General features: G+C 49.5%; 1 protein-coding gene across 1 annotated transcript; it reads left to right on the forward strand.

Moving 5' to 3' along the window:
* Positions 1–704: 704 nt before the first annotated feature.
* KRT77 (keratin 77) lies at positions 705–13542 on the forward strand. Its single transcript, XM_045073071.1, has 9 exons — positions 705–1389; positions 5820–6034; positions 7138–7198; positions 7710–7805; positions 8747–8911; positions 10310–10435; positions 10555–10775; positions 11191–11225; positions 11943–13542. Exons 1-9 carry the CDS (start codon positions 817–819, stop codon positions 12260–12262), a joined length of 1812 nt encoding a protein of 603 aa, XP_044929006.1. The 5' UTR covers positions 705–816; the 3' UTR covers positions 12263–13542.
* Positions 13543–15461: the final 1919 nt, after the last annotated feature.

Here is a 15461-nt window from a genome sequence, read left to right on the forward strand (position 1 = left end):
TTGTCTTCTGGTCTAGAAGACCATGTTCAGTCCTGAGAGATGCTCAATGCATCTGCAACCACAGACCTTCAGTGCTATAGGAGCTTATCTTCTTTGCAGAGGAGGAGCCTGAGGCACACAGAACAGCACATGATGTACCCAGCAAAATGAGAACAGTCTTGGGCAGAGTCTCCTGGCTTTCACTTGCACTCAATGACCACAATACTCTGTTCTCATGTGATTAAAATTTGGGATGTGCATGGTGGTGATCAGTCACAATAGGGAGCAAAAGCAGGGGGAGGGGAGGGGAGAACAAAACTTTCACCTGATCAGGGTAATGCTATGGTATAACCTGTTCTACCCCTGTCCCAGCTGTGATCAAAGGCAGCTAGACAACCCCTAGCTTTGCCCCAGATCTCCCTGGTCACACCCCAAGACAAACAATTCAACGGTGGCATTTCTCAGGAAGGTATCAGCTAATGATTTGGGGGAAACTGTATAGGAGTTTCCAGCAACTCGGTCCTGAGAGATTATTGCATTCTGATCTCTAAATGGCAAGAGATGAATGATAAATGATCAAGTTGGGGAAGTTTATCTACAGTACAATTTCTGCAACTCATAGGTGTGAGGTTTTAAACAGATGTTGCTGGCAGGCAAACTAAACATAAATATTCCCCTCCCAGGATTCAGAAGGTGCCCAGCCCAGCAAATGCATGTATATATAGGGACTAAGCCAGCTGTCTTGTCAAAGGAGTCATAGCTCTTTTCCTCCTGGGTCTCTGCCTCCTTCCAGCCGGGACTTTTCTTTTGGCTGCTTCTCTGGATGTTCTAGTAACCATGAGCCGCCAATTCAGCTCTCAGTCAGCATTTAGCTCTAGGTGCAGGCGGTTCTATAGCACAGGCTCTTCTGCAGGCTCTGGCGGTGGGAGTCGGGCTGTGGGGTCTGTGTGTCAGGTCCGAGGCAGGTGTGGTGGTGGTGGTGGTGGCGGGTATGGGAGCCATGCCAGGGGGTTTGGCTCTAGGAGCCTCTACAACCTGGGAGGCAGTAAAAGCATCTCTATTAGCTTAGTGGGAAGAAGTGCTAGTGGTTTCTGCCAGGGTGGGGGTGCAGGAGGGAGATTTGGAGGAGGGGGCAGAAGTTTTGGGGGAGGTGGTTTTGGAGGTGGTGGCTTTGGGGGTGGTGGCTTTGGAGGTGGTGGCTATGGAGGAGGTGGTTTTGGGGGTAGCAATTTTGGGCTTGGGGGCTTTGGTCCTTCCTGTCCCCCAGGGGGCATCCAAGAGGTGACTATTAACCAGAGCCTCCTTCAGCCACTTCACTTGGAGGTGGACCCTGAAATTCAGAGAGTCAAGACCCAGGAGAGGGAGCAGATTATGGTCCTCAACAACAAGTTTGCTTCCTTCATTGACAAGGTGAGTACCTCAAGGGCAGGGGGATCTCTGGCCCCTGATCAAATCATTGAGAGGGCCTTGTGCCCTGCCACCTCTTACCACCTTGTATTATCTCAGTTTGGTGGTGACAGTCACTTCCAGAAGTATATGTTCTGAGACCTTAAGAAAGCATTTATTTCATTAGGCCTCAATTTGACTTGCTGAGGGGATTTGTCTTTTCCTTTTGGCCTGAAAGGAGGTAAGAAGTGTGAAAATGTCCCACAGAAAAAATACATGGTGTAGTGACTTTATTCTCATTCATCATTATTTACTTTTCAACTACCCACTCACCCATCCATCCATCCATCCATCCACACATCCATCCCACAAACATTTACTAAGCATCTATTATATGTCAGATACCGTGTCAGGTGCTACAGAGTGACAAGAACACAGGTCCCGGCCTCAAGGAACCATGGCACAGTCTAGACGAATGCTCTGAGGGTATTACTAGGGGCTAAAGTGAATAGCATACTATCCTTCATTGGATAGGATATCCTTCATAGGATTCTATCACTGTTCCAAGAATGGGCCAGATGGAGCCATCATAGCCCCTTTCTCTAGTTCCTTAATTAAACTTCATATTAGGGCTGGTCCAGGCTCAGATCAGCAAGTAGAGGCTGGTAGAGGCCTATGATAAGGACTTTCCTCCAGCGTTTCCTTTTGTCCAGAGTTGGAGGCACAGTAGACCCTGTAGGCACCCCAGAAATGTCTTTGTTCTTGGTGATGTAATGGGAAGCACTCTGGGGCACAAAGACCCCTGGATGCTCAGTGACTTTCCCTCAGTCCCATAGGAATTCAGTGTTGAGGCCAGCGCTTGACCTGTGGTCTGACTGCAGATTACCCATGGCTACCGCAGTGGATTCTGACTCTACTTTCTCATCTGGTCTTTCTTCTTTCACCCTTACCCTCATATAGTCCATTCTCAGAGTCACACAAGAGCCACCATTTAAGAACATTGTATCATTGTATCACTTCTATTTTTGAATACTCCATTGGCTGTTTGTCTCATTTGGAATAAAAGCCAAGATCCTATAAGGCCCTGTGTGATCTAGCCTCCGCCCCACAGCTGCTGCTCACTCCCAGATTGCATTTGTGAGAATGAGGCAACATTGCCACCACTGGGTAGAACATCTCTCAAGCTGCAAATTTTGGTGAACAGAGTGAGGACTGGACTTTAGCTCCCCAAGGTACAAACTCATTGCTTGCAGTGACCCTTCACTCCCTCTATGTTCCTTTCCTGTTTCTTTCTTACTTACCAGGACACTATTGTGTTCCTGACCCTTCTAGTACCCCATGCCTGCCTCAGGACCTTTGCTCCTGCCATTCCCTCTGCTTTGAACTGCTCCTTCCTGAGAGTGGTCTGGCTTGATCCCTCACCTCCTTCAGATCTTTTCTCAGATGCCACTATCTTAGCAGAACCTTTCCTGATTTCCCTTTCGAAGTAGCACCTACATACCAGCATCCTTATCCATCCTTATCCCTGTGTTACTTTTCTCCGTTGTCCCTAAGGCCATTTGACACACTGTATATTTCAAATGCCTCTGGGTGTAGACTATCCAGGGCAATTACCACCCTGGCATAGAGGATTCAAGCTCAGCTGAACAAGATCAGGCCGGTATCCCCATGGGAATAGATGGACACCCCCCCCTTTCCTTCTAGAGGTCCTTTATCCTTGCCTTTGGTTCTACAAAAGCCTTTGTGTCTATTTCTACTCTCTGAGTGTCCAAGCCTGACACCTGAAGGGCTGACTAGACTTGTCATTCAACATGTATTTATTGAGTAATTATCATATGCCAGCCTATTCTGGGTGTTGGAGATTCAATTATAAACAAAACAGACAAAGTCTCTGCTTTCTAGGAGTTTCTAGTCTATTCAGAGGGACAGTTGTCTACACTTGGAGGCAATTCCAAAGCCCTTAGCATTTCACTAGTCCACAATACTTATGAACTGTCTTCTCTGTGTTGGGCATTGTGTCTCTATGGGTCTGAGCACCTTGTGTTCACAGGAGATCAAAGCCAACATGGGCCTGCCTTCCTGAGGCTCCCCCAGCCAAGGAGGGTTATGTTCAAACAGCACTAAGTGACGGCAAGTCACACTAGATGCTCCGGGGAAGGGACTGAGGGCTATAAAGGTGAGACACCAGGAGAATGCCATTTTAGTTGAGATCAAGAGGGTAAATGCTTAGCCAGGCAAAGAGTTGCTGGAGGCAGCAGGAGGTCCCTGGGGCTGGACTGTAATAAACAGGAGGGAGAGGAGCATGACAAGTCAAGAGGGGTATGCTTTTTCCAGAATGAAGGTGAGCTCAGCATGATGCTAGTTTCATCTGTACAGATGGGACATAGCCCAGGTATGTTTTGGGGGGCCTGGGAAAAAACACAATGGCTTTCAGTGATCTTTCTAGCTATTAAATCCTACTAAAATTGCCTGGCACTCTTTGCACCCAGTCTTTGCCTTTGCAGTTTGGGTGGCCTGACGAAACCATGGGTTCCTTTGCTGATGTGCTCTGAGTTATCGTGTATGTGCACAGGGAGAAGGTCCTCTGGCTAACCTGCCCCTCATTGTTTGATGTGGAGATTCCTTGTGGGTCCATGAAATTTTTTCCTTCAGTTCCTGCAATACTGAGCACAGGGCTGAGACCCCATGTCTGTTTGATTTGTCTACCTCCTCGCAATGCTGCTAGAACAAAACTAGGCCAGGTGGCAGGAATTTCCCATGGCGGGGGTTGGGAGGGCGTTCAAGCTGAGACAACCTGTGAGATATGCTTGCCTTAACTCTTGCTTTAATGAAGCTAAAAATATGAGCCATGGGGAATAGTGTTCACTGTCTCCCAGCCTAGAGTAAAAATTCAAAGGGAGTTAACAAGGCTGGCCCCTTGGAAGGGCAGTCCTAAGGGCTGGGTGGCATTGTAGGGGAGTGTCTTCAGGGTTCTGTCCTGACCACACAAAGCAGTGGGTTTGTCCTCATACACAACTCCCAGGAGGATTCTGGAATGTTTGTGTGTGTGTACACATGTGTGTGTGTTTCTGCACCCGAGCGAAGTATAGAGGCATCCCCTATCTTCACCTAAGGCGTGGGAAGGGAAGCTCCATCTAAGGGCCACCTGTGGGGGTAAGGTGAAGGTTGATCACAATCTTGCGGAGCACAATCCATGCACTTGGTCTGCACAGCCAGTCAGCTCTCTGGACCCTGTACCTGACCTCTGTGCCCAGTTTTGGAAGAAGAGGTAGTGAGAATATAGGATGATGTCCACTCTCCATTTTCCATGTCAGTGAATGTTAATGAAGGGAATCGCAACATGAGTATTTCCCAAACACTAGATAACCCCAAAGTCCTTACTTTAGGGCATGCTTATGCATTATATAACATTTCTAAAAAGTGGGAATGGGGCACCTGGGTGGCTCAGTTGGTTAAGCATCTGACTTCGGTTCAGGTCATCATCTCAGGGTCAAGGAACTGAGTCCCACTTCAGGCTTCCTGCTCTGCGGGAAGTCTGCCTACCCACTCCCTTTGTCTCCCCCGCCCCCGTCATGCTCTCTGTCTCCCAAACGAGTAGATAAAACGTTATAAAAGAAGTGGGGCAACTTGTTTTTAAAATTCTGAGTTAGCATTTATGTGAGGTGACCTTCTGAAACATACACTGGTAGGAAATGGACATGGTGGACCCCGCAGGATGGGGGCACCCAGGCTGGTTTGGTCAGAAATCAGTATCATATTCTTAGTCAAATTGTTTCCTCCCTCTTATTGTCTCCTCTTCTCAATCACAGACAACATTTCAAAGAGAAATGAGCCTTGGATATTAATGTTTCAGACGCTCTGCATTCTTTACGCTGCATTTCTTTACGCTGGGGGTGTGGTGTGTGGGAGTGACAGCTCTGTGGTATACGTGGCTGTAGCTGAAGAAAAGAAGGCACTCCACTGGAGGTGGTTGACCATCAAAATCAGAGTTAGCTTAGTTTTTTTTTTTTTTAAGATTTTGTTTATTTATTTGATAGGGAGAGACACAGCGAGAGAGGGAACACAAGCAGAGGTGAGTGGGAATGGGAGAAGCAGGCTTCCCGCCGAGTAGGGAGCCCAATGCAGGGCTCCATCCCAGGACCCTGGGATCATGACCTGAGCTGAAGGCAGACGTTTAATGACTGAGCCACCCAGGTGCCAGGTGCCCCCAGAGTTAGCTTAGTAACTCAGAGTTAATTTTAGGCAAGTTGACCTTATAGCCCTTGATCAACCATCAGAAACCACATTGTGTTCTGTGTGTCCTGATCCCACAGAAAGGGAAGCTCTCTGATCCCAAGGGGGACCATCTTGATTCTCTGAGGTCAGATATGCTGTCTGGTTGCCAGACTTGCTACCCGTGGGGGTACTTCTTGGACCCACAGCCCAGGATGAACTTGGAAGTCTCTTGCTGTTAGGTGCGATTCCTGGAGCAGCAGAATCAGGTGCTGCAAACGAAGTGGGAGCTGCTGCAGCAGGTAAACACCTCTACTCGGACCAACAACCTGGAGCCCATCTTGGAGAACTACATCAGTGAGCTGCGGAGGCAGGTGGATTTCCTCAACACCGAGCAGATGCGCCAGAACAGTGAAGTTAGGAACATGCAGGATGTCGTGGAGGACTACAAGAACAAGTGAGACCCCAGGAAGGGTAAATGGGCCAAGAACTGATTCAGGGGCAAGATGTTCTGCTTTCGTGTTACTATGTCAGGGGGGACCAGGGTCCCTACCTAGCTCTGTACTGTACAACCACAGAGGGCACCATCTTGCCTATGGCAGCTCGGGTAGGATAGTTCTCAGTTGTATTGGGTGGGAAGGGCAGACTATCCTCAGGGTGCTGGGCCCAGATGAGCCAAGTTCTAGTGGGTTTTGCCACTTTCTGACTGCTTGCAACTCTGTCTTTCTAAGCCTTTAGTTTTTATCTTAGTAAAGTAGGGATGGTAAGCACCCTCCCTATTGGATTGCTCTGACAGGCAGATCTGGGTTCTCAGGCTTCAGTGTGCAGCAGGTTGGTTGAGTAGGCCTGGAAAAGCACCAGAGGGTTTGCATTTCTGGTATGCTTCCACGTGATGCTGGTGGACTGGGGACCACACTTTGAGAACCACCTGTTTAGATGACATTATGCTTGATGAGTTCCTAGACTGTGTCTGCACATACTAAGCACTAGTTTTTATTAGTCAGAATTGTAGGGATGGCAGGACTTGTCTAATGCCAGATCAGCTGCTCCTGCATCCTGTAGGCAACCGAATGGCTTCTCTCTCCCCATGTGACAGTGCAGGGTGTTACTCTTGACGCCACCCTGACATGCCAATCAGAAAGTCAAGAGGTTGTGGCTCCAAAAGGGCAAGATGAAATTCACACTGAAGGTGTTGGGGGGCAACATGGTAGGTGACATTTTTTTCTCTTTAAAACAATTTAGCAAAAGTGGCTATTTATGTTCTCAACTGCAAAAAATGAGTGAGTGCAACAAATTTACAAAGGTAAAACATCAAAAGAAAGAGGGACATTTCAGGGTGGTTCTATGTGGCTCTGCATTTTCCACTTTGGATTGTTGTCCTCTGTACTGACCTGGAAGGCCCAGAACTGGTTTCAGCTGCTTGTCTGTGAGAGTGGCAGGGGATAGTGAAAGTCTAGCACTAAAAGTTTGAATATTCCAAGCTGCCTGATGTGAGGAAAAATCTCAAGGAGCCAAGGTCAGCCTCAGCAGCCTATCTGTGTCTCTTACTCCCCCCTACAGATACGAGGAAGAGATCAACCGGAGGGCCAACACTGAAAATGACTTTGTCGTCCTGAAGAAGGTGAAGGATGGGGGTGATCCCAGGGGGACAGTGGGCCCAGGGGGCTGAGCAGAGTGAGGAACTACTGTGGGATACTATGTGACCAAGAGGGGAATGGTGACCACTGGGGGCAGCTTGTTGAGGGTGTGGCCTGAATGAAGGCCCCTGCACTGAAGGGGTTAAGTCTGAAAGTGATGTTGATATCAATCTTGAGGCTTCCTGGAGTACTTTTATCTCTACAGTCCTGAAGGCAAAGTTCAATCAATTGACACCTGTCAGTCATGTGCAGCCTTGAGACCTGGGGAGGGACCTGAGGCGCTGTGTGTGAATGACTGGGATGAAGGGCTTAGTGTCACATTTCCTTCTGGCCAGGAGAGCCAGAGATTTTGCAGGTCCCTCACCTGAGTGAGGTGAGGAAATTTGCAGTCAAGGAAATAAACCAAGAGAGGTTTAGCCACTTGCCTGGGTCACCCTGTGAGCGTCCAGGCAACACTTGGACAATAAAGTCAGACTATTTCTGTTTGCTGATCAGGATGTGGATGCTGCTTACATGAGCAAGGTAGACCTGGAGTCCAAGGTGAATGTCCTCTTTGGAGAGATCAGTTTCCTGAAGTATTTATTTGATATGGTAAGTTCAGTCCTCATGAGAAACTCTTCTCTTTCCTCACATGTCACAAAGGGCTATTGGAGGTGGAGGCCTGAAACCCAACATGACCCACTAGGGACTTCTCTCCCTAGTCACCTCAGCTCTGTGGGACTGGAGTCAATCTCCCAATCCCCAGTGCTCAGATTCCTGGGTGCAGGTGCTGGAGATGGGAGGCAGGGAGGGTCCTGAGGGAGAAGATGGAATAGCCCTTTTTTCTACCTAGACATGAGGTTAATACCCAGCACATACAGGAAGAAAACCGACCAGAAATCTTCATCAGTGCTGGGAAGCCAATAGGGCTATTGGGGAATTCTGTAGGAGAGGACAATGTGGATCCTAAAGGGAATGAGGATGAAGCCTGCAGTGGTGAGGGATAATATGCTCCTACCCCTGACCTTAACTGTTGCCATGTCTACCTTGGGCCAGATGTCGTGCGAGGAGCTTTGCCATGTCTTCGTCTTCATTCTGCTGATAAGAGAGCTGAGGCACTCAGAGACTCAGTCACTAGCTCAGTCCCTCAGCTAGTCACTAGCTAGTTGGCAGTAGAGCCCAGGCTCAAAAGTGAGGGAATGGCTGCATGTATTTCTTAAGGAACAAGTCTGCCTGTCAGAGAGCCCAACCAAAAATGGCAGCCAAGCCAACTAAGGCAGGGAGAGAGGGTACAGGAGAGGCATTTTGTGCAGGGGGTGCCTACAAGGGCTCTGGATTCATGCTCCTTTCTTCTCCCTAGAGACTAGGTCTGGGGGCCTTTACCTTTAGTTAAGGTACCTCTTGGGGTGAACACCTATTCAAAGATCTTTCCCCAAGACTCCCATCTGGCCCAGACTTCTGTTTTCCCCAAAGAGACTTGAGGGGACAGGAGAGGGAAACTGAGGCCCCAGGAGGAAAGTGGAAAGAGTCATCCTGGGTTCCATGCCTTGCAGGAGCTGTCCCAGATGCAAACCCATATCAGTGACACCAATGTCATCTTGTCTATGGACAATAACCGCTTCCTGGACCTGGATAGCATCATTGATGCAGTGAGGACCCAGTATGAGCTAATTGCACAGAAGAGCAAGGATGAAGCTGAGGCGCTGTACCAGACCAAGGTGAGCACTGCTGATTTTCTACCCAGACTTGGTACCCCAAACCAGACATAGCCTCAGAATTTCTACCATCTTCCTCTTATTTTGGAAGTTATATATATACACACACATACATATATGTATCTCTATACATTATATATATACACACACACATATATATGTGTATATATAACCTATCTAATCTCATTTGCTCTTTATGACAAGCCTGCAAGGTAAAGATTTGGCTACCCTTATTTTGAAGATAGTGGAGTATGACCTTCCCTAGTTTCTATAGGGTCTTATGGCAGGTAACGGACAGAAGCAGGACTTAAACTTAGGTGTCCTGTCTACAAACCCATTCCCTAAACCACTTATGATGTTTTTTATTTTTGCTTTTTTCCATTATGATATCTTCTAAACTGTAGTTTTGTACTTTTGTCTTTCACTTATTATTTGTGAATGCTGTTTTGTGACATTAAATATTATACATCATTTTAATAGCAGCATGGTGTCCATGGTAAGAATATACCCTCATTTATGGCATAAACATCTCTGTGGCTAAGTTTTCAGGCACATTTCTGATTACTTATTTATTATCAGTGGACTCAGACCTTTTTGGAGGGTGAAAACTGTAGTTAAGGATCAAAGGCTGGTTCCTTCATTCTGAACTCCTGGCACTTGAGATCTACTTTCTCAACACCAATCCTAGAGGGCCTCTGTCCCCCTGCCCTATAGGCAGGCATTCCGAGCAGGGTGGATTTCAGTGTCAGACCAGGGAGGTAGATGGTCAACAGGGAAAGCATCAGAATGCAGAGCTTCCCTTGAACCAGCAACTCTCCCCACTCCCTGCCACCTTACCTCCTCCTGAGCCCTGTGGGAGCTTACTGATGGGGCCACATAGATACAGAAATGACATAGAGAGGAGAATGGGAATAAACAAGGGGCATGCTGAAGGCCTCTGAGGAAATCAGGTCTTGCCTGCTAGGGAAACCATCCTGGAAAAGGCTAGGAAGGAATGTGGTGTGCTGGAAAAAGGGAAGAGGTCCCGGTGTTGGTAAAGGCCAGCAGTAAGGCCTAGATGGGGGAACAAGTAAGTGGAAAAGGGCATCTAGGAGCAGCTTTGTCTAGGATTTGGGTCTGGCCAGAGACTGGTGAGAAAGAGGGCGGCTTGAACAAGACTGTATATGTGTGTGTGTGTGTGTGTGTGTGTGTGTGTGTAGGGGGGGTGTCATGGCTCAGATGAGGGACATTTGGCACAGGAGTGAGTGTGTTATCAGGGTATCACGGCTCTGGGGATGGGGCATAGCTGGGAACTGTCCCAGGAGTGCAGATTCGGGTGGGGTCTGAGAAGGTAGACTCACTCCTTCAAGGAGGGCCTCCTGCAGTGCAGCAGGCTGACCATGATGCCGTCTTTGTTCTCAGTACCAGGAGCTCCAGATCTCGGCAGGAAGACAAGGAGACGAGCTGAAGAACAGCAAGATGGAGATCGCTGAGCTCAACCGCACCATCCAGAGGCTACAGGCAGAGATCGGCAATGTCAAGAAGCAGGTGAGAAAGATGCTCAGGGTGGGCTGTCCGGACACGCCACCCCCCACAGGGCCCTGTCAGATGGGGCTCCTGAAACTCACCTCCCATTCGGTTCTTCTCTGCGACCGTCCCCTGGGCAGCTTGAGCAGATGCATGTGGCCATTTCGGATGCAGAGGAGAGAGGAGAGCAGGCCCTTCAGGATGCACGGCAGAAGCTTGGGGACCTGGAGGACGCCCTGCAGCAGTCCAAGGAGGAGTTGGCGCGGCTACTGCGTGACTACCAGGCGCTTCTAGGGGCCAAGCTGTCCCTGGATGTGGAGATCGCCACCTACCGCAAGCTGCTGGAGGGCGAGGAGAGCAGGTGGGCCCTGCTTCTGGGGCCAGCGTGCAGGCTGCCCCCATGGGGTGGTGAAACTGACTATTTGGAGAGAAAACAGTCCTTGCTTTCTGGGAAGATGAGTAGATCTGGCTGAGTAGAAGCATTAAAATCAGAAGCAGAAGATATGTCATTGTCTTCAGTCCCCTGCCTCCCAGCAGAATGCCCCTATACCCCAGCCTAAGCCATGCAGCCAGTGCTAAATGGCTTCCAGAAACTGCTTAAAACCCTCTCTAGCCCCTCACTCCCTGACTCCCTAGCCTGTGCACCCACCTTTCCCTAAAGCTCGGGGACAGTTTTCACTTCAGGGGAATGTCTCTGCTCCGGATGTTTCCAGGCTGTCACCTGCATTCCCCTGGGCTTTGCTGGTCTGGCTGATGTGTGTGCTTTGGTTTTACAGGATGTCCGGGGAGCTGCAGAGCCATGTGAGCATCTGTAAGTCACAGGGCCCAGGGGGTGGGCTGTTTGGGGCGGGGCAGGGCAAAGGGAGGGCCCCGGATGGCTGACCAGCCAAGGACCACGCTCAGCATTCTAGTTTCCAGTCCTGCACGGTGAAAAAAACCAGTGAGCCAACAAATTGCAAAGCCTGGAAAAATTCCCTGAACCAAATTGTTACGATTTTAGTTTTTAATGTATTTTAGTGTTCACGAGACCTAATAATCAGTAGCAGCTTAGAACTTGTCGGGGTGTATGGATAATGAAAGCAGGTCCTGACGTGCTTTGTCTTTTTTTATTATTATTATGATCATGTTCAATTAGCCAACATATAGTACATCATTGATTTTTTTTTGAAAAATTTTTTTTAAATTTTTTATTTTTTATAAACATATATTTTTATCCCCAGGGGTACAGGTCTGTGAATCACCAGGTTTACACACTTCACAGCACTCACCAAATCACATACATTGATTTTTGATGTAGTATTCAACCATTCACTAATTCCCTAAAATACCCAGTGCTTTCTCCTATGAAGAATACTTTGAAAAGGGAAAGCCTTTCATCCGAGGTAACTTTTTGCAAGTCAGATGCGGCCAGCCACTAAGGATGCAGGAGGCTGCCGGAAGGAGGGTGCAGAGAGGTGCAGGGGGGAGGTCCAGGCTGGTGCCCTGGCCAGCCCTTCTGACCCATGCTGGGGATACCCTCTCCCTACAGCTGTGCAGAGCAGCCAGACGACCGTCAGCGGCGGGGGCGGCGGGGGCGGCGGGGGCGGCGGCAGCCGTGGCTCTGGAGGCTACGGTGGCGGCGGCTATGGGGGCTCCGGCGGCGGCTCCCGTGGGAGCGGAGGCAGCTACGGCGGGGGCTCCCGAGGGGGCAGCGGAGGTGGTTACGCGGGTGGCGGCGGCGGCGGCAGGAGCTACGGAGCAAGCAGCCGGAGCAGCAGCAAGTACGCGGGCAGAGGCGGCGGCGGCTCCTCCCGCGTGCAGATCATCCAGACCTCCACCAACACCTCCCACAAGCGGATCCTGGAGTAGAGGGAGGCTCACACACACCCCCGCCGGCAAGGCGCTATCCTGTCCCCTCCCCCGCGCCCTTCCTGAACCCTTCTCACTTACCTTTCTCTCCTGGGTCTCAGCAGCTTTGCTAACACATTCCACGCTAGAGGGGGAAGCAGGTGGATAACCCCAAACTGCAGATCTGGCTTTGGAGGGCGCTGGTTGGCGGTCAGAATCACAGCCAGACGGCTCTCGGCTCAGACTCCACTCAGCTGGCCCTGCTCCTGCCCCTGGGGACACCCAGGGCCCCAGTTTAGCACTGGAGAAAGACAGCCTGTAGACTCTCCACCAAGCGGATGATGGAGAGTTAATGTCAAGGATATCAGGTTTCCTGCATCTTTCCTGTACCTGAGATGCCCTGTGAACAGTAATCCATCCCTTAGGGGACCTGCAGAATGAGGACTTTGGGCCAGTCGCTTGGCAAGGCGAACCTCTGTGCCACGGACGCATTCTTGTCCGTTGGTCTGTTAGCCTCATGCTTTCACGTCGGTGGAGAGTATGGATTTGCTGTCCTCATCAGACACCACAAAGTCGTGATGATTCTGCATCTCTGTCTTAAGCATTGTTCTCTGGGTTAACAACCCAAGGTGGGAGCATTTCAGAGGGCATGTGTCCTTGTCCCCTGGGAGGACTAATTACTGGTGAATAGAGGAGTCAGTGGGCAAGCAGTGGAGCTCTGCTCTGTCCTACCCCTCCTGCCAGTTCCATTCTCTGTCAGTCTGGCCCTTCCTGAATTCTGCTCCATAATGGCCTTCCTGAGAATTGTCCAGGAGGCTGGGCACATGCAGCCTAGCACTGTTGTGTCCATGTGCCAGGCCCTGAGGAGTTGGAGGATCAAGCATGGGTCTCAGGAGGGTTCTATCCTGACCAGTCTGGAAGCTGCTGGCCTGGTGTCCTTTCCTGGGGTCTCAAAGCCCCTTTGTTTTCCTCTTCTCTGTGACTGGGCACTTCGAGAATTTGACCCTTTCCTTCAGGCCTTCACAGGTGTTTGCAATGCGCTGGAGGGGACAGGAAGGGGAAACTATCAGCCAATGAGCGGGCCTGGAGAGGGGGAGGGGGAGGGCAGTGTTGCTTCTGAGATCTGGAGTCACCTTCGCTTCCTTGCTGAGTCCTAACGCAGCCTCCAAGTCCGTGATTCTGTTGGGACCTCAGACAGGCTCAGTGGGGGTCCCTTCATCATTTCCTGGTTGAAGGTTGTACCTTGAAGGGCTTGACATTTTTGGTGTTTCTACAATAAAATTTTCTGTGACCTCAAACTACTTTTGAGTCAGAGATAGGTGATTTCTTCTTAAGTTTCTGCAGGCCTCGGCAATTATTCATATCTGGAAATTATTATTTTTATTATTTTTTATTAAATGAGTAACACATGATCTTAAAAGACCTCGCAGACATAATCTTACTAGTGCTTAAAGTGGCTGTTCATTCCAAAGTCACTTACACATTTATTCAGCTCCTGCTGTGTGCCAGGCAGTGGCCTTAGCCCTGGGAGTGCAGTATTGACTAAACATGTTTCTGAATCTTCAGGTACTCACAATCTAAACGTTAGGGTATGGAAAAGGGGAGAGTTCAGAAAGAGGAGAAATCAGAGCAATGTGTCCCTGTGGACCTTTTAGTCTGAAGGTGGAAGCAAGGTCTGTCCTGTGGTCACAGGCAGACCCTTCATTGCAGGAGTGGTGGGACCTGCCATAGGTGCCAATGCTGGGGAAGAGAAGTTGGCCCCTGAACTTGGCTCTCCTAGGCTAGAATGTGGAATGGGACTGGGGAACAGAGCAGAAGTAGGTGTGGGCAGAGACTGAGGGAAGGGCCCTTCAGACAGGGGATTAGTGTTCTAGAGACTCAAAGGTAAGAGAGAGTGAATGTGTGTGAATGAGAGAGGGTGGCTTTCCAGGAGACATGAGTTCAGAAGATAAAAGACTGAACCCATTCACCCAGTGGGGGTCCTGGGCAGGGTTTCTGGAATCCATGCCTTTGGGGAAAACACAGATGCTAATATTCAAGAATGGAGCAAATTAAGCTACCACTTTATCCTATGTGATATTTTGAGTCTGTGTAAAGAAGTCACATAAAAGACGTGACCTACTTTCTCCTTCCCTGAAGGAGTACAGATGGCAGTTTGGATATGGGATTCATTCAAATATGGCTGCAGCCCATACTGATAAGACAGTGTGTTCCCACGCACACCCCACCCCTACCTGCTCTCTGAGAGGTTTCTCCTCGTCGCACCTTGGCCATGGCCCTGTGGGGGAATAGGCAGGGAAAGGAGAGATGGGCAGACGAGCTGTCTGAAGGGAAGGAGAGAGGACTTAGAGAGAAGCCATGCCACATTTGAAGTAAAAAAACCCCATGGGACAGGGATGGGAAGAGAGAAAACAGCAGTGGGCGTAAACATGATTTGATGTAGAGTGTTCAGCCGCCAACAGTGACAGCACATGAACCAACAGCTGTTGGTGGCCACTGGGGATGGGTGTGGGGATCAGGAAGATTGTAGTGTTCCGAATCCACTTTAGCTCTTCTGTAGTCTGATCACTCTGAGGACATTACTTAAGAGGAGTCCATTCAGATGCCAGTGGCCATTGTGGTGGCAGTGGGTGACCAAAACCCTGGCCAAAGGGGGATGGTGGAAGGCCCTGGATGTCTTTGGGAAGAGATGTGACAGTTAATTGCAAAGATATGATGAGCTTCCCTGCAAAGAAGGGTTGACCCCAGCTGATGACCCAGATGGATAGGTAGGAACCGCAGCAGATTTGGCCCAGGATAAGAAGCAACTTTTATTGATCCTGAGATGGGAGAGGCATGAGGAATTGGCACATTTCCAGCAGAGGTTGACTAACTAACTGGCAGGAGGTTGAGGGAGGGACTGAAGGACATGTGGGAAGATGTGTGCAGTGGCCATTCATCCCTCTGCTGCCCTAAGAGTTCATGTGGTGGATCCTGAAAAAAAAAAAAAAAAGGAATTTCACATTGGGGAAAATTAAGCTCAGATGCCAAGGAAGGATCAAGTCATGGAGAGGCCCCAGGGCCAAGGATTGTGAAATGAACCCAAGTCTTCTGACACTACCAGACCTAGTCCAGGGTGTGGTTTGATGCTCCCTGGGAACATGCATGTGCATATGATGTGCTTAAGGAATCCAAGCTGGCTCTGGATCAAAACACACAGCAAGGTGGATCAGAGGTCATC

Source organism: Mustela putorius, unplaced genomic scaffold (assembly GCF_011764305.1).
Source record: "Mustela putorius furo isolate JIRA1106 unplaced genomic scaffold, ASM1176430v1.1 tig00537227_pilon_pilon_pilon, whole genome shotgun sequence".
Taxonomy (NCBI): Eukaryota; Metazoa; Chordata; class Mammalia; order Carnivora; family Mustelidae; genus Mustela; species Mustela putorius.

Bases quoted from the DNA above. Each gene is read 5' to 3' on its own strand.
- KRT77 (XM_045073071.1), top strand. From the start codon at position 817: ATGAGCCGCCAATTCAGCTCTCAGTCAGCATTTAGCTCTAGGTGCAGG. The intron at 1,390-5,819 runs GTGAGTACCTCA...TCTTGCTGTTAG, and splicing joins TTGCTTCCTTCATTGACAAG to GTGCGATTCCTGGAGCAGCA. The intron at 8,912-10,309 runs GTGAGCACTGCT...CTTTGTTCTCAG, and splicing joins AGGCGCTGTACCAGACCAAG to TACCAGGAGCTCCAGATCTC.